Below are 22,353 nucleotides of genomic sequence, written 5' to 3' on the forward strand. Positions count from 1 at the left end.
GTTATCTCTCTCCCTCTTCCTCTCTCTCCGCTCAGCGGTGACCTTACTCAAAGTTTCTCCCTCTGCGGCTCTGATGACCTGAGATAACATAAGGGCGGTGTAATTGGATCAAAGTGACAGCTAACTGAACGGGATGGGGCCGACGGAGTGGCCGGGCAGCGCCACCTTCAGAGGCAGGTTAAGCTGCTGCTAGTGGTTCTCCTCGTACGGCGATGGGAATGGTTTAGTATTCCCACCGCAGTGAGGTAACTCCCGCCTCTTACCCCACCCTCTCCTCAGGCCAGCTACAGATGTAGGATGACAAGCTGGCTCATCCGTGTTCTCATCCGTGTTCCTGGCGTGTGGTAATTGGCTTTGCTCAGAGAGATCTCCACTAAGGGGGTCCAGCCGGGGGCACCAGTCACTAGTCACATACGTCTTGCCAAGGTCACAGTTCACATGAACTTAATTTGGAATTGCAAACTGACAAGCAAGCAAATCTGGGGCAAATTGAGTAGACAGATTGATTTAGGGCCAAGGATTGTGTTAAAGCAAGGAATGGTGGGATCTAAAGGACGTTCAGCGGTCTTGGAGCTGGACTAGAATACCCCCTTGAGTGTGACATGGGGGATAGGGAGCGTGCACTAACCACATTATAATGGCCAAGCCCATTATTCATGACATGGTGCATGTTCTGATGCTGTCATAATATCAATACTGTAATATGTCTTAATGCTGTCACCAATATATAACTTAATATCTAAGCCACCAAGAAAAAAAAATGATACCAACCTGACAAGTAACCATGCTGATTGTCTGCTGTTTAATTATTTTTATGCAAAACCAAATTTCTTTCCATTGGATATTATTGTGGAATTTGGGGAATTTAAACGTTTCTAGAGAGTCAAGTCCACAGAATACATCCATCGACTATTCAATGTGATTAGTCATATACTTCAACCAGGGAAGAAAAGAGGCTTGGCTTAAGATATTGCTCCTACGATTCCACAACTACAGCACAAACCAAATGGGGTCGGGATGCTTAATTGTAGCCCAATCAACCTTTACTAATGTAATGTCACTTTTATTTAACGTGAATAAATGGGAAATCTCTTTGCTTGAGGAGTGAGCTGAGCTGAAGTTGGAGCAGAGCGGAGTGAGTGGGAGTGAGTACCGCATAGCACAGGCAGACAGACAGACAGGCAGATAGTCAGGCAGTCAGACAGACAGGCAGACAGTCAGGCAGACAGGTAGACAGGCAGACAGTCAGGCAGTCAGACAGACAGGCAGACAAGCAGGCATGATGGGAATGAACTATTTGATGTGTTGAATGTTAATGCCATCTGTAGATTATAAGGATTATTAGTGCTTTTCTCAAGTGACATTTAAATTATTTTCTGATCCCATCGATTAAATTCTGGAGTAATTTGTCTTTGATATGAGCATGTCAATGTGAGCAGTGTGTTTTGGGCTGACAAGTGGCGAGAAGACGTTCCACAGTCCCCAGGGCTGTTTAAATACGTCATCTGTCATCTAGTTGAGATTATACAGTTGAAGAGATAATAACAAAGCAGACCTGAGTGACATATAAAGTGATGGTGTACGTCATCTTGTTGAGATGATACAGTTGAAGAGATAATAACAAAGCAGACCTGAGTGACATATAAAGTGATGGTGTACGTCATCTAGTTGAGATGATACAGTTGAAGAGATAATAACAAAGCAGACCTGAGTGACATATAAAGTGATGGTGTACGTCATCTAGTTGAGATGATACAGTTGAAGAGATAATAACAAAGCAGACCTGAGTGACATATAAAGTGATGGTGTACGTCATCTAGTTGAGATGATACAGTTGAAGAGATAATAACAAAGCAGACCTGAGTGACATATAAAGTGATGGTGTACGTCATCTTGTTGTTTGTCAGCTTTTGTTCGTTTAACCGACATGTTACACTCTAAGTGGTGAATTGTCATAACAACAACTAACATATATTAGCTTCCAATAACAATTTCTAGCGTTACCTTGTAGGGCAATATATGTGGTATATTTTCCCAATATGAAGATGCAAATGTATCACATATTGTTGTTGTGATCAATGACTAACTAACTTTTGTTTCTCTTCCCTGTCTCTCCAGGTAAGCCAAGTCAAGCCAGTATTGGTCTGTAACACTGTCTGTCTGTTCTATTAGTGCTGAACACAAGTGAAATAAACGTGTGTATGTGTGTGCTCTCTGTCGATTGCCACAGGTTTAGTCCCTACGAGTGGTATAACCCCCACCCCTGCAACCCCGACTCAGATGTAGTGGAAAACAATTTCACCCTGCTAAATAGTTTCTGGTTCGGAGTTGGAGCTCTCATGCAGCAAGGTAGACGCCTCTGCCTGCCCCCCTTTAGCACACATCCCACTATTGTCCTGGGGGTACAAACTTGCTCTTAACCAGGCCCACGACCATGCATGGGGGCCTCTGTGCATGTAGCTGGAAGCGGACTGACTGACTGGTTTGGTTGCGTCTGTCTGTCAACAGTATGGTGTGGATTGGCTGGGTGGGATCTTGAGATTATGAATGATGAGCGTGATTGGTTGATTGTGAATGAGGATAGGAGAGCCAAGCATTTTCCTCCCTGTTCCTGCATGATCTCCCACCCTCTCCTATCTCCCATCTACTGTACCCCTCCTCTGTCCCCACCCCACCTGCCTCCCTCCCTTCCCCACAGGTTCCAGAACAGGTAAGTCCTATCCCCCATGTGCCAGAAGGTAAAGAGCTAGGTGCAGAGAGAGAATGAGAATGAGAGTTAAAACAGTGTGCTGTCTCTTAGCCTGCCTCAGTCTGGTTTTGTTTCCTTCTGCCAAACCGATGCCATATCTTCTCAACTAGTGTCTGCGTCTTTAGATTGAGAAAAGCAAAACAAAACAAAAGGAACTGCAGTACGGCATCACATGAAATGAAATGGAATGATTTCATTTATACTTGTAATATCGACTGAGACTGCATGCCAAGACGAGATATGTTGCATATTGTAATACATATTTTTTATACCTTCCCTGAGTAATGCAACATATTTGAAAGTTGCGTTAGTTAAGGTAGCGATGATGACAGGAAGGTCTGCAGCATGGTTAAAACAGCCTGGGTCTGCCCTGCATCTGATCTGGACCATGGAATGGAACATAGAGGGGACTGACTTTCCTAAGCAAAGTTCTGCCCAGATATGAATCTTTTGGAGAATTCTTTTTTCCTGGCCGTTGTTGATGGCTGGTTGCATGCAATGAGTTAGCATGCAAGCCTTAATTTAAATGAAGTTGATTGAGTGATTATTTTGCAGGTATAATTGTTGTAGATTTGTATTCTGTGATTTGTAAGAGTAAGTTTTAAGAAAAGATTACAAATTGAAATTGACAAAATGTTACGGTTAGAACTCTTGGGACTCTAATCCACCTTGTGCAGGTGGGTATAAGGAAGTTACCCATTTGGGTAGGTTTTTGCCCTCTGTATGTGTTAGGCAATTCTACATATTGCACAGGTTAAAGATGCACCATGGCTTGAGAAATGTTATCTTCTGTATGGGCCATGTTAAAAGTGTAATGGATATTCTAGAGCTTGCTGGAATGTTTTCAGAAGCGTGTCAAGGGTCTGTCAGGGTATCTGATGTAGTAAAGTATGCTGTAGAATATACTGCACCTGTCAATGTAACGGTGTTAAGTCCTGTAGTTGAGAAGATGTGGCTGTAGGGCAGAAGGGTTTTGGGGGACGAGACTGAGACAGAGGAGCACACTGTGCCTGCCTGCATGGCGTCTCTGTGACGACCACGCTGGCCTACACTGTAGAGAGGCTCCCCTGCTCCCGCGGCTTGGCCCCGCCCCCAGAAAACTGTGGGATGTGCAGTTTGGACATGACGTTACCTTGGGTACATGACAGTCAGCCCCAACCAGGTTCAGTTGCTTTGGCTCTGACGCGCTCCGCTCCCGGGCGGTCGGAAGCATAGTATTGAATGGCCTCAACAGGGTAAGGTCTCTGAGCTGGCATACAGTGTTGTTCCACTGATCACAAAGCTTTTCCTGGTCATGTCATGTGTCTTGCTACTGTGTCTTTTGTCTTTTTTTCCTAATTTGAGTGCTTTGACCAATGAGCAGTGGCATCCGGGGTAATGATGGTGTGGCTGTTGAATCATGTTACACTGTGTGTCTGGCTGGTGGGGGTGGGTGGGGGGGGTGAGGAGAATCAGGGAGAGTGAGAGGAGATATGGGAAGAGACATGTGAGAGTGGGGGTTGAGAGGATGTGAGGGTGGATGTGCGGAGCGGGTTGAGTGCAGTGTGTCTCTCTTTGTTCCCCTCCACAGTGCTCTCTCTCTCTGGTGGACAGGGCTTTGGGCATGAATTCAGATGTTACTGGACAAGGCTGTCAGGTCTCTTTTCTCTCACCATATTTCTCCCTGAGTGACGGCTCACTGCCCGGACTGGGAGAAAGTTATAAGAGGCACTGCAGAGGCAGAGTGAGATGAGTGGGAGATTGAGTCTCACCTAAGGAGTTCTTATGCTCCTATCTTTCCCACAGTTCATCACCTTTGAGTGAATGTGCGAGATCGCAGCTTTAAATTGCCTTGAGCTACTAGAGGAGAATGATCTTCTCACTGCCCAGTCAGACCTCAATCAACACCCACAGAGGAAGACCTCACTCCACCCACTCACACAGGCCCCTCAAGAACACACTAAAAGGCAAAAGTTCTGAATAGCATATAGCCTGGAAACTAACCATCTACATGCAGACATTTTGAGTCAGATGTAAATCAACTATCTAGGGATTTTGATTAAATGATTTCAGACGAAGCACCTCAAAAGAGGAGAAGCTTTGGTGTATCAACAGTTTGCTCCAGTGTGAGTGAATGCTAAAATAATATGCAGCCAGAGCACACAGTAAAAGCCTGATTCAAACTGCCACCATGTGGCCGGATGCGCATCACAGGGCCAACCATGCACTGCCGCCCTAGATGCCCAGAGTGTGTGTGTATGTGCGTTTGTGCGTGCGTGCAAGTGTGTGTGCATGTGCGTGTTGTCTGTGACCCGGCGGGATGCCGAGGTCTGGGCTGGCCCTGGTCCTCTGGCTGGTCCTCTGGTGGTTGTTGCTGGGTATCTCCTCTTGGCTCCAGGACCATGCCGGGGCTGACCCCTCTCTCTGCTCCTCTCCTCTCGCCCCCGACCAGGCTCTGAGTTAATGCCCAAAGCCCTGTCCACCAGGATCGTAGGAGGCATCTGGTGGTTCTTCACCCTGATAATCATCTCCTCTTACACGGCCAACCTGGCTGCCTTCCTCACTGTGGAGAGGATGGAGTCGCCCATCGACTCAGCTGACGACCTGGCCAAGCAGACCAGGATAGAGTATGGAGTGGTGGAGGAGGGATCCACCATGACCTTCTTCAAGGTGGGTCACATAGGGCATGGAGCCATACTGTCCATCTATCAGTCTATTCATCTATCAGCCAGTCCATCAAGCAATCACTCCATGTATTTGTGCATCTACTGTACGAGGATACATCAATCGGTTGGCTGCAGCGTGTTTTACAGATACAGTACTGTATATTTAAGTAATAAGGCCCGAGGAGGTTTGGTATATGGCCAATATACCACGGCTAAGCACTGTTCTTAGCAGGACGCAATGCGGAGTGCCTGGTGCCTGGATACAGCCCGTAGCTGTGGTATGTTGGCCATATATCACAAAGCCCGAGGTGCCTTATTGCTATTATAAACTATTTACCAACGTAGTTATAACAGTAAAAATAAATGTTTTGTCATACCCGTGGTATAATGTCTGAGATACCATGGCTTTCAGCCAATCAGCATTCAGGACTCGAACCACCCGGTTTATAATAAAGTATAGCCTTTCTATGCGTTCATTCTCGCCAGCTCTCCTCTCCAATCCCCTCAGTGGTTGATCATGTGGAATCACTGCAGCGTATCAAGGGTATCTTATTAAGCCAGCAGTGTTTTAGGGTATTCTACAGTATTCTCTATGCACAAGATGTCCCTGCTGTATCTCTCTGATTATGCTGCACTGTTTGTCTCTTGTATCGTATCCCCACCGCCGCTATGCACGGACAGCTCTATGCCAGATGGAGGGAAAATCTGTCTCTCTCAGACTGCTGCAATGGATCTTTATGGCTTCTGGTGTTTCTTTATTTTCACACCTCATTTTTATCAGCTCTGTGTGTGTGGTGTGTGAACACATTCTCAAAAGACACACACACATGAAAACACATGCATACTCTCTCTCTCTCTTTAACAGATATACACATTTGTGTGTACGCAAACACACACACACACACATACGCACACACCAGTTAATTACTGTAGCTAATATGGCACGGTGACAGTGAATCTTTAAACAGTATTTCTACCATTCCGTAACAAATTACTGAAAACAACAGTTGGCATGAGGGAGCACATACAGTCTGTTCTGGTGAAGAAGGTTACTTATGCTGACATCCCACTGCAACAATTACAAAGAAAAATGTAATTGAAAAATTATTAAAACAAAGCAAAGTATCTCCATCAACTACATCACCCCCTGCCCAGACCCACTAGCACACACCCCCATCTCCATCAACTACATCACCCCTACCCAGACCCACTAGCACACACCCCCATCTCCATCAACTACATCCCCCAGCCCAGACCAACTAGCACACACCCCCATCTCCATCAACTACATCCCCCCTGCCCAGACCCACTAGCACACACCCCCATCTCCATCAACTACATCACCCCTACCCAGACCCACTAGCACACACCCCCATCTCCATCAACTACATCCCCCAGCCCAGACCAACTAGCACACACCCCCATCTCCATCAACTACATCCCCCAGCCCAGACCAACTAGCACACACCCCCCATCTCCATCAACTACATCCCCCCTGCCCAGACCCACTAGCACACACCCCCATCTCCATCAAATACATCCCCCCTGTCCAGACCCACTAGTACACACCCCCATCTCCATCAACTACATCTCCCAGCCCAGACCCACTAGCACACACCCCCATCTCCATCAACTACATCACCCCTACCCAGACCCACTAGCACAAACCCCCATCTCCATCAACTACATCACCCCTACCCAGACCCACTAGCACACACCCCCATCTCCATCAACTACATCCCCCCTGCCCAGACCAACTAGCACACACACCCATCTCCATCAACTATATCCCCCAGCCCAGACCAACTAGCACACACCCCCCATCTCCATCAACTACACCCCCCCTGCCCAGACCCACTAGCACACACCCCCATCTCCATCAACTACATCCCCCCTGCCCAGACCCACTAGTACACACCCCCATCTCCATCAACTACATCTCCCAGCCCAGACCCACTAGCACACACCCCCATCTCCATCAACTACATCCCCCCTATCCAGACCCACGAGCACACACCCCCATCTCCATCAACTACATCACCCCTACCCAGACCCACTAGCACACACCCCCATCTCCATCAACTACATCCCCCCAGCCCAGACCTCCATCTCCATCAACTACATCCCCCCTGCCCAAACCCACTAGCACCCCCCCCCCCCCCATCTCCATCAACTACATCCCCCCAGCCCAGACCCCCATCTCCATCAACTACATCCCCCCCAGCCCAAACCCCCATCTCCATCAACTACATCCCCCCTACCCAGACCCACTAGCACACACCCCCATCTCCATCAACTACATCCCCCTACCCAGACCCTCTAGCACACCCCCCCATCTCCATCAACTACATCCCCCCAGCCCAGACCCCCATCTCCATCAACTACATCCCCCCTACCCAGACCCACTAGCACACACCCCCATCTCCATCAACTACATCCCCCCTACCCAGACCCACTAGCACACACCCCCATCTCCATCAACTACATCCCCCCTACCCAGACCCACTAGCACACACCCCCATCTCCATCAACTACATCCCCCCTACCCAGACCCTCTAGCACACACCCCCATCTCCATCAACGACATCCCCTCTGTCCAGACCAACTAGCACAGACCCTCATCTCCATCAACTACATCCCCCCTACCCAGACCCACTAGCACACACCCCCATCTCCATCAACTACATCCCCCCTACCCAGACCCTCTAGCACACACCCCCATGGCCAGCATCACTTTCGCCATGTGGCCTAAAACTGCACCATTTTGTTTCTCTTCATAGCCCAAGCACTTTCAATATTTAAAACCTGTTGAGGACAGAGGGCGCTGTTTTCACTTTGGGGGAAAATCGTGCCCAATTTAAACGGCCTCGTACTCAATTCTTGCTCGTACAATATGCATATTATTATTACTATTGGATAGAAAACACTCTCTAGTTTCTAAAACCGTTTGAATTATATCTGTGAGTAAAACAGAACTCCTTTTGCAGCAAACTTCCTGACAGGAAGTGGAAAATCTGAAATCGATGCACTGTTCTAGGGGCTGCCTATTAAAGTCCTTGATAATTATTAGTTTAGATGCACTTCATACGTTTTCCACTAGATGTCGACAAGCAGTGAGAGAAGAAATTGAGTGTGTAACTTGATCTGGACTCGAATCATAGCTCTTGGCATGACGTGTCACCAGTTTCCTGTTTTCTGGAGAGCGCGAGGAGGGACCTGGATTTGCCTTCTGATAAGCTGACGTTATGGACGACTAATATCTCCGGCTTTGATTTTATTTGATACATGTGACAATATCATCGTAAAGTATGTTTTTTCAATATAGTTTAATCAGATTATTGAAATTTTTTCGGGAGTTTTGCCGTGTTCCGTTCTCTTCCGTTTGTTGACGATGGAGAGATTCGTGCCACTTGGCAAGTGTGCTTGCTAAATCGAGAGGGAAAAAGGACATTCTAAAACCAAACAACGATTGTTCCCGACAAAGGACCCCTTGTACAACATTCTGATGGAAGATCAGCAAAAGTAGGACCCATTCTATGATGTTATTTCATATATCTGTCGTACATGTGAACTAGTCGTTTGCGCCCAGCTTTTGGGTACTCTCTCGCTATACCTAAGCTGGATGTCGTAATGAAGTTATTTTTAGAATTCTAACACGCCGATTGCATTAAGAACTAGTGTATCTATCATTTCCTATACAACATGTATTTTTTAGTTATGTTTATGAATAGCTATTTGGTCAGAATATGTGTGTCAGAAAAAGTGTCAGAAAAATATCCGGACGTTGTGGGAAAAAGATGCTACGTTAGCACAACGTTAGCACAATGTATAACCACTGATTTCAGCTCTAAATATGCACATTTTCGAACAAAACATAAGTGTATGTATAACCTGATGTTATAGGACTGTCATCTGATGAAGCTTATCAAGGTTAGTCAAAATTATATATCTTGCTGGTTTATTCGCTATCGCTAGCGTGCCTATTGCTATCGCTAACGTGCCTTGATGAATGAATGCGGTAGTGTGGTAGGCTATTGTAGTAAGCTAATATAATGCTATATTGTGTTTTCGCTGTAAAACACTTAAAAAAATCGGAAATATTGGCTGGATTCACAAGATGTTTGTCTTTAATTTGCTGTACACCATCGATTTTTCAGAAATGTTTTATGATGAGTATTTAGGTATTTGACGTTGGTGTCTGTAATTATTCTGTCTGCTTTCGGTGCAATTTCTGATTGTAGCTGCAATGTAAACTATGATTTATACCTGAAATATGCACATTTTTCGAACAAAACATAGATTTATTGAATAACATCTTATAAGACTGTCATCTGATGAAGTTGTTTGTTGGTTAGTTTGGTTGGTTCTTGGTTAGTTAGGTTGGCTTTTTGCATGCTACCTGTGCTGTGAAAAATGTCTGTCCTTTTTTGTATTTGGTGGTGAGCTAACATAAATATATGTGGTGTTTTCGCTGTAAAACATTTTAAAAATCGGACATGTTGACTGGATTCACAAGATGTGTATCTTTCATTTGCTGTATTGGACTTGTTAATGTGTGAAAGTTAAATATTTCTAAAAAATATCTTTTGAATTTCGCGCTCTGCCTTTTCAGTGGAATGTGGGAGGAGTTCCGCTGGCGGAACGCCAGAGCCAGACAGGTTAAATAATACATTTAGATTTCCATTTTGTTAATGATGGCAGATTGATTGATGTCCACGTTTTTAGTATACCTTTTTTCAAGATGAGTGATGAGAAGAGAATCGTCCAACCCATCGGGTATGTCACTACACCCCCATATGCCATGTCTTGAAATATGCAGACAGACGGATTAAAAGTTTGATTGTAATACTTCTGACAGCAAACTTTGTAGCTCCGCCCACAACTTCCCGAACCTTATAGCCTTCCCAGAAAGTATGGATTATTGAGTCATTATTAGTTTTACACTTAAGACATGACTCTGCTGTTGTGCTGTAGAATTTGTGAATTTTCTCTCTTATATTCGATACATTAATTTATACTGAATTAAGCATGCATTTTTGTCAACTGTAATTTTGTTAGTTATGCTCCAACTTTCCCTCCATCTTATGCTAACATCAGTTCTTTTTAAGTCTTGGTTCCAATAGTTGATATTTTTTTCTAAGAGATTGTCAGTTGGATATGCTCTCTGCAAGGTGTTGTCTTCCCTATCATTATGAACATCATGTTCTGGCACAAATAATACTCCTTCAAGGCTGTTCTGCTGTCCAAGATATTTAAAATCAACATTTTGTGATATGTAACTTCTAGATTGCATGGATTTGAAACTACATTGGTCAGTCCAAAATTACTTTTTAATTCTGTCATGGAAATAAATGTATTTCCTTTTACCAAGTCATTTACAGTTTCTGTGCCTTTAGTTTTCCATGTGGACCAATTTATCTGTGAATTTTGAAAAGCTCTCCAAGGATTGTTCCATAAGGTTGTGTTTTTGGTAAGTGGTATTGGTTCTTGTAGAATACGTTTCATTTTCTTCCATGGTGTTATAGTGTTCTTAACTATGAAGTTGTTAATAGAACATTTAACTTTAGCTTTATCCTTTGAAAATAGACATGTAAAAAGATTCTGGGGATGAGCACAAACATCATCAATATGTACCCATTGTTCCTCTTTAGTGCATTTAACTATATGTCGCAAGTAAAAGCCTTGGGTAGCGAGTTGATACAATTCCAAGTCTGGCAGGATAAAACCACCATCAGACTTAAGAAGATGTAAAACGTTCCTTTTTATTCTATGAATGTATTTGCCCGTATAAAGTATTTTTATGACCTTTTTTAAAGAATGTCTTAGTAATTGGTATTTCCGAAAATAAATACAAACGCTTTGGCGGCCATGCCTGTAAGATTTATGGGAAGATTATTCCATTTAGTTAGATCTGCTTTCATATTGTTGAGTAATCGAATAAAGTTATCTTTATATATTTGTACTTTGTTGTCAGTTAATAGGCATTCTAAGTATTTCATATTTTTTGTGGTCCATTTTTGTGCCATTATTTAGGTTTTTTGCACGTTAATTTATTTATTTTTGTATTATTCAAAAAATATTTTTAGCAAAGGGGGCATTGAGTTTTCAATATTAACCAGGGATCATGGGCATCAAAATCATGGGCATTAATATATTTGTTTGTCCCCCTTTGCTGCTATAACAGCCTCCACTCTTCTGGGAAGGCTTTCCACTAGATGTTGGAACATTGCTGCGGGGACAAGAGCCACAAGAGCATTAGTGAGGTTGGGCACTGATGTTGGGCAATTAGGCCTGGCTCGCAGTCTGCGTTCCAATTCATCCCAAAGTTGTTTGATGGGGTTGGGGTCAGGGCTCTATGCAGGCCAGTCAAATTCTTCCACACCATTCTCGACAAATTTCTGAATGGACCTCGCATTGTGCACGGGGGCATTGTCATGCTGAAACAGGAAAGGGCCTTCCCTAAACTGTTTCCACAAAGTTGGAAGCAAAGAATCGTCTAGAATGTCATTGCATGCTGTGGAGTTAAGATTTCCCTTCACTGGACCTAAGGGACCTCTACCTTACCATGAAAAACAGCCACAGACCATTATTCCTCCCACACCAAATTTTACAGTTGGCACTACTGTATGCATTGAGACAGGTAACGTTCGCCTGGCATCCGCCAAACCTAGATTCGTCTGTCAGACTGCTAGATGGTGAAGCGTGATTCATCACTCCAGAGAACGCGTTTCCACTGCTCCAATGGCGGCGAGCTTTACATCACTCCAGCCGATGCTTGGCATTGCGCATGGAGATCTTAGGCTTGTGTGCAGCTGCTCGGCCATGGAAACCCATTTCATGAAGCTCCCAACGAACACTTCTTATGCTGACGTTGCGTCCAGAGGCAGTTTGGAACTCTGTAGATCCGATGGCAATGCTCCAGATCCTCCGGTGATACAGTCACGCCAAGCTCCTCCGATATCAGCTTGATTGCGTACGGTAGATAGAAATGTCTCCTTTTTCCTCATCTTCTGGTAGGGACAATATTCTCATAATATTTTGTCACAATCTGTTTTCTAGCTGATCCAGTTAATCTTCTAAAGTTTGCACCTTTGTTTCCAGAAGGCCAATTGTGTTGTCTTGTTCGTCCACGTGTCTGCCCTGTATATGCATATCTGACACGAAAGACTCTACTTTCGTTTCAAGCAAATCTGCTTTTTAAACAACAGATTGTAACAGTTTGTTTGTTTTGGTGAGCATTTAGAGCATTTTAGCTATGTTTTCCTGGATATCTTTCAGCTGTTCGATGCTCTCATTTGCATCTCCATGTTGTTCTTTGTCTTTGCCTCGAAAGGAAGCCATGGCTTGTTGGGTTTGAGTCTCTGCGTCACTTTACTCACAGATTGGTTCGCTGTTGTGTATAACTGACCGCTCACTCTCTGCTTGAGGATATATTGATCTAACGATTTTAGAAGCTTAATTTAAACTAAGTTGTCTGGCTTCTACATATAATCATAGTTTTGACGGTACAAAACAGAGCTACTATCTCCCCATGCGTCCTATTGGTACACACATATGAGTCCTTTTTACTATTCAACAACAGGAAAAAAATGTAATCCCTGCCGTTTGAGTAATTATTGACTCAGACTTGTTCTGGAAAAATACATGGCTAATGGTGGCTGATTATGAAAAGGCCAGCATGGCATAACCATCTGAAGCGTCCGAAATGCACACCTCTCACTCCTCTTTTCTCAGTTTTCCAGCCACGCCATTCTATCCATCCTCGACAGACTCCATTTACAATAACACTGAATTATTCAAAAAGCACACACCGCTACCTAACATATCACGTCCTATTAAGGACCCTGGAAATGCTATTATTTCACCTCACTTATGTAATCCCTACGCCGGTGATGAGGAGTGAGATCGCCCCTGGTTATGGGGCTGAGTTGTTCTACATTAGCTGTAAGACGGCAGTCAAGGCGGAGAGTGTGGCATCACCGGAATAATGATTTAAAGAGAAAAGCAGACAGGGCTTATTGAGGTGATGAGAGTGATACCTGCAGGAAGAGAGGAGAGGAGAGGGAACGAGGGACCATCAGGGGAAGACAGTAGGAAGAAAAGAGGAATAGAAGGGAAAGAGGAGGAGGAGCTGTATAGGATGTTGCTACATTCCTTCAGTTCAGCAGAATTCCCCTACTGCATCATCACAACAATTATACTGTAATTCACCTTCCACAATCTATCCTCACAATTCAGCTAATTTGAACCCATGTTGATTTCCTGTCAGACTTTTATTTTCTCCCTTGCTTCTTCTTGCACAACCCTTTTTGGTTCCAAGGACAACCCTTTTAGGTTTCAAGGACAACCCTTTTTGGTTCCAAGGACAACCCTTTTTGGTTCCAGGGATAACCCATTTTGGTTCCATGTAGAAACATTTTGAGTGTGAGAGAGAAATTAACATGTTTACCTGTTTTGTTTAATATTAACAATTATACTTAACAAATAGTAAAGGGATGGTTTCTACACCAGCTGTAACGGCTTTCTTCCTGGGATGAAGGAGAGGACCAAAATGCAGCGCAGTTAGTGTTCAACATGTTTAATAAAACAATAAACAATGAACATTAACAAATAACAAAATAACAAACGTGAAAGCCGAGACAGTCCTATCTGGTGCAGAACACAAACACAGAGACAGGAAACAACCACCCACAATCCCCAACACAAAACAAGCCACCTTTATATGATTCTCAATCAGGGACAACGATTGACAGCTGTCTCTGATTGAGAACCATATTAGGCTGAACACAGAAACAGACGAACTAGACACACAACATAGAATACCCACCCCAACTCACGCCCTGACCAACTAAACACATACAAAACAACAGAAAACAGGTCAGGAACGTGACACCAGCTCTCTCTTTTTGGGTTCCATGTAGAACCCTCTATGGAATGGGTTCTACATGGAACTCAAAAAGGTTCTACCTGGAACCAAAAAAGGGTTCTTCGAAGGGTTATCCTATGGGGATAGCCGAAGAATCCTTTTAGGCTCTAGATTGCACCAATCTTTTCTAGGAGTGTTTGGAATGCGTAAAAAAAGACAAGAGTTGGATGATTAAGCCTCTACTTCACACTGTTTTCCTCTGGTTCAAATGTAGAGTCTCTAATACTTGCCTCCAGTCCAGAGGGTAATTTCCTATCTAGCCTTCAGTCTAAACACTGCCTTTCAGGATGGGTTGCCTCTTATGCTAGCCCACAACTCCCAGAACCCTGACTGAGATGAGACACTTTCCTCCTCTCTTTTGTGTCGGTTGCCTCCATAGTACAGTTCATCTTTGCTTTGAAGCATCCTGGTATCTGTCACATACGTCCCAGCCAGCCCCATCACATCAAAAAGCATTGTGATTTAGCTAGCAGAGAGGCAGATTGGGTTCTGTGGCTCCTCTCCTGGCTAGTTTTCGTGTGTGTGTGTGTGTGTGTGTGTGTGTGTGTGTGTGTGTGTGTGTGTGTGTGTGTGTGTGTGTGTGTGTGTGTGTGTGTGTGTGTGTGTGTGTGTGTGTGTGTGTGTGTGTGTGTGTGTGTGTGTGTGTGTGTGTGTGTGTGAGTGAGTTTTAGTGTGTATTTTAGGCTCTCCCCATTCACTAGCCTCTCCACTCCATGCAGACATCTAACCCATCGCAGTGGGTTTTTTGCTGAGCAAAGCACAGCCAGTCTTACCTGAACTCCCTCTGCCCTTCAATGCTTTCTGCCCCTCCGTTTGTGGAATCGTCTCTCTTTTTTCAATCTCTCTCTATTTAACAGCCCTGATACTGGCGTCATCGGTTTTTGAAAATTTGTTGTGTGGAGGTATTCCAGTATTAGATTAAATCTATCTCCAGCTCTCCCATTCCTCTAACCTTGCCTCCACTCTCCATGTTTCTCTCTCTCTATCACTTACTCTCTCTTTCCCCCTCTCTATTCTAATTTCAAAACAATATCAGTTATAATTATTATCACTATTTCTCTCTCCATTCCATCTATTTTTTCTATTTCATCAAAAAAGCTCAGAGTACTGATGTTGAGGATAATTGTCGCTGAGCACTTGAGGACTTTCCAGTAGTCAGCAGTGAGTTCATTGGTACTGATGACTCACCAGTCTTGAACAAAGCTTTTCTACAATACAGACAGTGGTACATATTAAGCTATCCTACAATACAGGCAGTACTGAACAAATGTATCCTACAATACAGGCAGTACTGAACAAATGTATCCTATAATACAGGCAGTACAGAACAAATGTATCCTACAATAGAGGCAGTACAGAACAAATGTATCCTACAATAGAGGCAGTACTGAACAAATGTATCCTACAATACAGGTAATACTGAACCAATCTATCCTACAATACAGGCAGTACTAAACAAATGTATCCTACAATACAGGCAGTACTGAACAAATGTATCCTACAATACAGGCAGTACTGAACCAAGCTATACTACAATACAGGCAGTACTGCACAAATGTATCCTACAATACAGGCAGTACTGAACAAATGTATCCTACAATACAGGCAGTACTGAACAAATGTATCCTACAATACAGGCAGTACTGAACAAATGTATCCTACAATACAGGCAGTACTGAACAAATGTATCCTATAATACAGGCAGTACTGAACAAATGTATCCTATAATGCAGGCAGTACTGAACAAATGTATACTACAATACAGGCAGTACTGAACCAAGCTATCCTACAGAATAAACAGTGATCCTGACCATAATATAGTATAGACAGACATCCTCCGCATGCTCTCCTATAGCATGGACAGTGATCCTGATCATGCTCTCCTATAGTTTAGACAGTGATCCTGACCATGCTCTCCTATAGTATAGACAGTGATCCTGACCATATTCTCCTATAGTATAGACAGTGATCCTGACCATATTCTCCTATAGTATATACAGTGATCCCGACCATGCTCTCCTATAGTATAGACAGTGATCCTGACCATGCTCTCCTATAGTATAGACAGTGATCCTCACCATGCTCTCCTATAGTATAGACAGTGATCCTCAACATGCCCTCCTATAGTATAGACAGTGATCCTGACCATGCTCTCCTATAGTATAGACAGTGATCCTGACCATGCCCTCCTATAGTATAAACAGTGATCCTGACCATGCTCTCCTATAGTATAGACAGTGATCCTCACCATGCCCTCCTATAGTATAGACAGTGATCCTGACCATGCCCTCCTATAGTATAGACAGTGATCCTGACCATGCTCTCCTATAGTATAGACAGTGATCCTGACCATGCTCTCCTATAGTATAGACAGTGATCCTGACATTACTCCCCTATAGTATAGACAGTGATCCTGACCATGCCCTCCTATAGCATAGACAGTGATCCTGACCATGCCCTCCTATAGTATATACAGTGATCCTGACCATACTCCCCTATAGTATAGACAGTGATCCTGACCATGCCCTCCTATAGTATAGACAGTGATCCTGACCATGCTCTCCTATAGTATAGACAGTGATCCTGACCATGCCCTCCTATAGTATATACAGTTATCCTCAACATGCTTGCATATAGTGTAGACAGTGATCCTCACCATACTCTCCTATCGTATAGACAATCATCCTGACCATGCTCTAATATAGTATAGACAGTGATAATGACCATACTCTAATATAGTATAGACAGTGGTCCTCACCATGCTCTAATATAGTATAGACAATGCTCCTCACCATGCTCTCATATAGTATAGACAGTCATCCTCACCATGCTCTCCTATAGTATAGACAGTCATCCTCACCATGCTCTCCTATAGTATAGACAGTGATCCTCACCATGCTCTCCTATAGTATAGACAGTGATCCTCACCATGCTCTCCTATAGTATAGACAGTCATCCTCAGCATGCTCTCCTATAGTATAGACAGTGATCCTCAACATGCTCGCATATAGTGTAGACAGTGATCCTCACCATACTCTGCTATCGTATAGACAGTCATCCTCACCATGCTCTCCTATAGTATAGACAGTGATCCTCACCATGCTCTCCTATAGTATAGACAGTGATCCTGGCCATGCTCTCCTTTAGTATAGACAGTCATCCTGACCATGCTCTAATATAGTATAGACAGTGATCCTCACCATGCCCTCCTATAGTATAGACAGTTATCCTGGCCATGCTCTCCTATAGTATAGACAGTGATCCTGACCATACTCTCCTATAGTATAGACAGTGATCCTGACCATACTCTCCTATAGTATAGACAGTGATCCTCACCATGCTCTCCTATAGTATAGACAGTGATCCTCAACATGCTTGCATATAGTGTAGACAATGATCCTCACCATACTCTCCTATCGTATAGACAATCATACTGACCATGCTCTAATATAGTATAGACAGTGATAATGACCATACTCTAATATAGTATAGACAGTGATCCTCACCATACTCTCCTATAGTATAGACAGTGATAATGACCATACTCTAATATAGTATAGACAGTGGTCCTCACCATGCTCTAATATAGTATAGACAGTGGTCCTCACCATGCTCTAATATAGTATAGACAGTGATCCTCACCATACTCTGCTATCGTATAGACAGTCATCCTCACCATGCTCTCCTATAGTATAGACAGTGATCCTGACCATGCTCTCCTTTAGTATAGACAGTCATCCTGACCATGCTCTAATATAGTATAGGCAGTGATCCTCACCATGCCCTCCTATAGTATAGACAGTTATCCTGGCCATGCTCTCCTATAGTATAGACAGTGATCCTGACCATACTCTCCTTTAGTATAGACAGTGATCCTCACCATGCTCTCCTATAGTATAGACAGTGATCCTCAACATGCTTGCATATAGTGTAGACAATGATCCTCACCATACTCTCCTATCGTATAGACAATCATACTGACCATGCTCTAATATAGTATAGACAGTGATAATGACCATACTCTAATATAGTATAGACAGTGATCCTCACCATACTCTCCTATAGTATAGACAGTGATAATGACCATACTCTAATATAGTATAGACAGTGGTCCTCACCATGCTCTAATATAGTATAGACAGTGATAATGACCATACTCTAATATAGTATAGACAATGCTCCTCACCATGCTCTCCTATAGTATAGACAGTCATCCTCACCATGCTCTCCTATAGTATAGACAATGCTCCTCACCATGCTCTCCTATAGTATAGACAGTCATCCTCACCATGCTCTCCTATAGTATAGACAATGATCCTGACCATGCTCTCCTATAGTATAGACAATGATCCTCACCATGCTCTCCTATAGTATAGACAGTCATCCTCACCATGCTCTCCTATAGTATAGACAGTCATCCTCACCATACTCTCCTATAGTATAGACAATGCTCCTCACCATGCTCTCCTATAGTTTAGACAGTCATCCTCACCATGCTCTCCTATAGTATAGACAGTCATCCTCACCATGCTCTCCTATAGTATAGACAGTGATCCTGACCATGCTCTCCTATAGTATAGACAGAGATCCTGGACATGCTCTAATATAGTATAGACAGTGATCCTGACCATGCCCTCTTATAGTATAGACAGTGATCCTGACCATCCTCTCCTATAGTATAGACAGTGATCCTGACCATTCTCCCATATAGTATAGACAGTGATCCTGAACATACTCCCATATAGTATAGACAGTGATCCTGACCATACTCTCCTATAGTATAGACAGTGATCCTGACCATGCTCTCCTATATTATAGACAGTGATCCTGACCATGCGTTCCATTAGTATAGACAGTGATTCTGACCATACTCTCCTATAGTATAGACAGTGATCCTGGAAATGCTCTCCTATAGTATAGACAGTGATCCTGACCATACTCTCCTATAGTATAGACAGTGATCCTGACCATGTTCTCCTATAGTATAGACAGTGATCCTGACCATGCGTTCCATTAGTATAGACAGTGATTCTGACCATGCTCTCCTATAGTATAGACAGTGATCCTGGACATGCTCTCCTATAGTATAGACAGTGATCCTGACCATACTCTCCTATAGTATAGACAGTGATCCTGACCATGCTCTCCTATAGTATAGACAGTGATCCTGACCATGCGTTCCATTAGTATAGACAGTGATTCTGACCATGCTCTCCTATAGTATAGACAGTGATCCTGACCATGTTCTCCTATAGTATAGACAGTGATCCTGACCATACTCTCCTATAGTATAGACAGTGATCCTCACCATGCTCTCCTATAGTATAGACAGTGATCCTCAACATGCTCGCATATAGTGTAGACAGTGATCCTCACCATACTCTGCTATCGTATAGACGGTCATCCTGACCATGCTCTAATATAGTGTAGACAGTGATCCTCAACATGCTCTCCTATAGTATAGACAGTGATCCTCACCATGCTCTCCTATAGTATAGACAGTGATCCTCACCATGCTCTCCTATAGTATAGACAGTCATCCTCACCATGCTCTCCTATAGTATAGACAGTGATCCTCAACATGCTCGCATATAGTGTCGACAGTGATCCTCACCATACTCTGCTATCGTATAGACAGTCATCCTGACCATGCTCTAATATAGTATAGACAGTGATCCTCACCATACTCTGCTATCGTATAGACAGTCATCCTGACCATACTCTAAAATAGTATAGACAGTGATCCTCACCATGCTCTCCTATAGTATAGACAGTGATCCTCACCATACTCTGCTATCGTATAGACAGTTATCCTGGCCATGCTCTAATATAGTATAGACAGTTATCCTGGCCATGCTCTCCTTTAGTATAGACAGTGATCCTGACCATCCTCTCCTATAGTATAGACAGTGATCCTAAACCATGCTCTCCTATAGTATAGACAGTGATCCTAAACCATGCTCTCCTATAGTATAGACAGTGATCCTCAACATGCTTGCATATAGTGTAGACAGTGATCCTCACCATACTCTCCTATCGTATAGACAATCATCCTGACCATGCTCTAATATAGTATAGACAATGCTCCTCACCATGCTCTCCTATAGTATAGACAGTCATCCTCACCATGCTCTCCTATAGTATAGACAATGATCCTGACCATGCTCTCCTATAGTATAGACAATGCTCCTCACCATGCTCTCCTATAGTTTAGACAGTCATCCTCACCATGCTCTCCTATAGTATAGACAGTGATCCTCACCATACTCTCCTATAGTATAGACAGTGATCCTGACCATGTTCTCCTATAGTATAGACAGTGATCCTGACCATACTCTCCTATAGTATAGACAGTGATCCTGACCATACTCTCCTATAGTATAGACAGTGATCCTCACCATGCTCTCCTATATTATAGACAGTGATCCTCAACATGCTTGCATATAGTGTAGACAATGATCCTCACCATACTCTCCTATCGTATAGACAATCATACTGACCATGCTCTAATATAGTATAGACAGTGATAATGACCATACTCTAATATAGTATAGACAGTGGTCCTCACCATGCTCTAATATAGTATAGACAGTGATAATGACCATACTCTAATATAGTATAGACAGTGGTCCTCACCATGCTCTAATATACTATAGACAGTGATAATGACCATACTGTCCTATAGTATATACAGTGATCCTGACCATACTCTCCTATAGTATAGACAGTGATCCTCAGAATGCTCTCCTATATTATAGACAGTGATCCTGACCATACTCTCCTATAGTATAGACAGTGATCCTCACAATGCTCTCCTATAGTATAGACAGTGATCCTGACCATACTCTCCTATAGTATATACAGTGATCGTCACCATGCTCTCCTATTGTATAGACAGTGATCCTGACCATACTCTCCTATAGTATAGACAGTGATAATGACCATGCCCTCCTGTAGTATTGACAGTGAGTCTGGCCATACTCTCCTATAGTATATACAGTGATCCTCAACATGCTCTCCTATAGTATAGACAGTGATCCTCAACATGCTCTCCTATAGTATAGACAGTGATTCTCAACATGCTCTCCTATAGTATAGACAGTGATCCTGACCATGCTCTCCTATAGTATATACAGTTATCCTCAGAATGCTCTCCTATATTATAGACAGTGATCCTCACCATGCTCTCCTATAGTATAGACAGTGATCCTCACAATGCTCTCCAATATTATAGACAGTGACCCTCACAATGCTCTCCTATAGTATAGACAGTGATCCTGACCATGCTCTCCTATAGTATATACAGTTATCCTCAGAATGCTCTCCTATAATGTATATACAGTTATCCTCACAATGCTCTCCTATATTATAGACAGTGACCCTCACAATGCTCTCCTATAGTATATACAGTGATTCTCAACATGCTCTCCTATAGTATAGACAGTGACCCTCACAATGCTTTCCTATAGTATAGACAATGATCCTCACCATGCTCTCCTATAGTATAGACAATGATCCTCACCATGCTCTCCTATATCATAGACAGTGATCCTGATCATGCTCTCCTATAGTACAGACAGTGATCCTGACCATGATCTCCTATAGTTTAGACAGTGATCCTCACCATGCTCTCCTATAGTATAGACAATGATCCTCACCATGCTCTCCTATAGTATAGACATTCATCCTCACCATGCTCTCCTATAGTATATACAGCGATCCTGACCATGCTCTCCTATAGTATAGACAGTGCTCCTGACCATGCTCTCCTATAGTATAGATAGTGATCCTGACCATCCTCCCCTATAGTATAGATATTGATCCTGACCATGTGTTACAAGAATTTTGTTCTCAGTTGTTCATAATACCCAATTGAATTAATTACTCAGCCTGAAAACCAGAATTTGTAAGAAACAGGTTGAAATGAATCAGGCGGAGGCCTAGTGTCACCAATACCACCGAAGGTGGCTCTCCTTCCTGTTCGGGTGGCGCTCGGCGGTCGTCGTCGCCGGTCTACTAGCTGCCACTGATCC

The 22,353-nt window shown here is 43.3% G+C and overlaps 1 protein-coding gene across 1 annotated transcript in view; it reads left to right on the forward strand.

Moving 5' to 3' along the window:
• LOC120031313 (glutamate receptor ionotropic, kainate 2) overlaps window positions 1–22,353 on the forward strand; it is a 284,742-nt gene that overhangs the window by 191,607 nt on the left and 70,782 nt on the right. Inside the window, exons 12-13 of the mRNA XM_038977019.1 lie at window positions 2,231–2,349; window positions 5,181–5,398. Coding sequence (XP_038832947.1) covers window positions 2,231–2,349; window positions 5,181–5,398 — 337 coding nt within the window. The remainder of the gene's footprint in view (window positions 1–2,230; window positions 2,350–5,180; window positions 5,399–22,353) is intronic.

The sequence above is a fragment of the Salvelinus namaycush genome, chromosome 37 (genome assembly GCF_016432855.1).
Source record: "Salvelinus namaycush isolate Seneca chromosome 37, SaNama_1.0, whole genome shotgun sequence".
Lineage (NCBI taxonomy): Eukaryota > Metazoa > Chordata > Actinopteri > Salmoniformes > Salmonidae > Salvelinus > Salvelinus namaycush.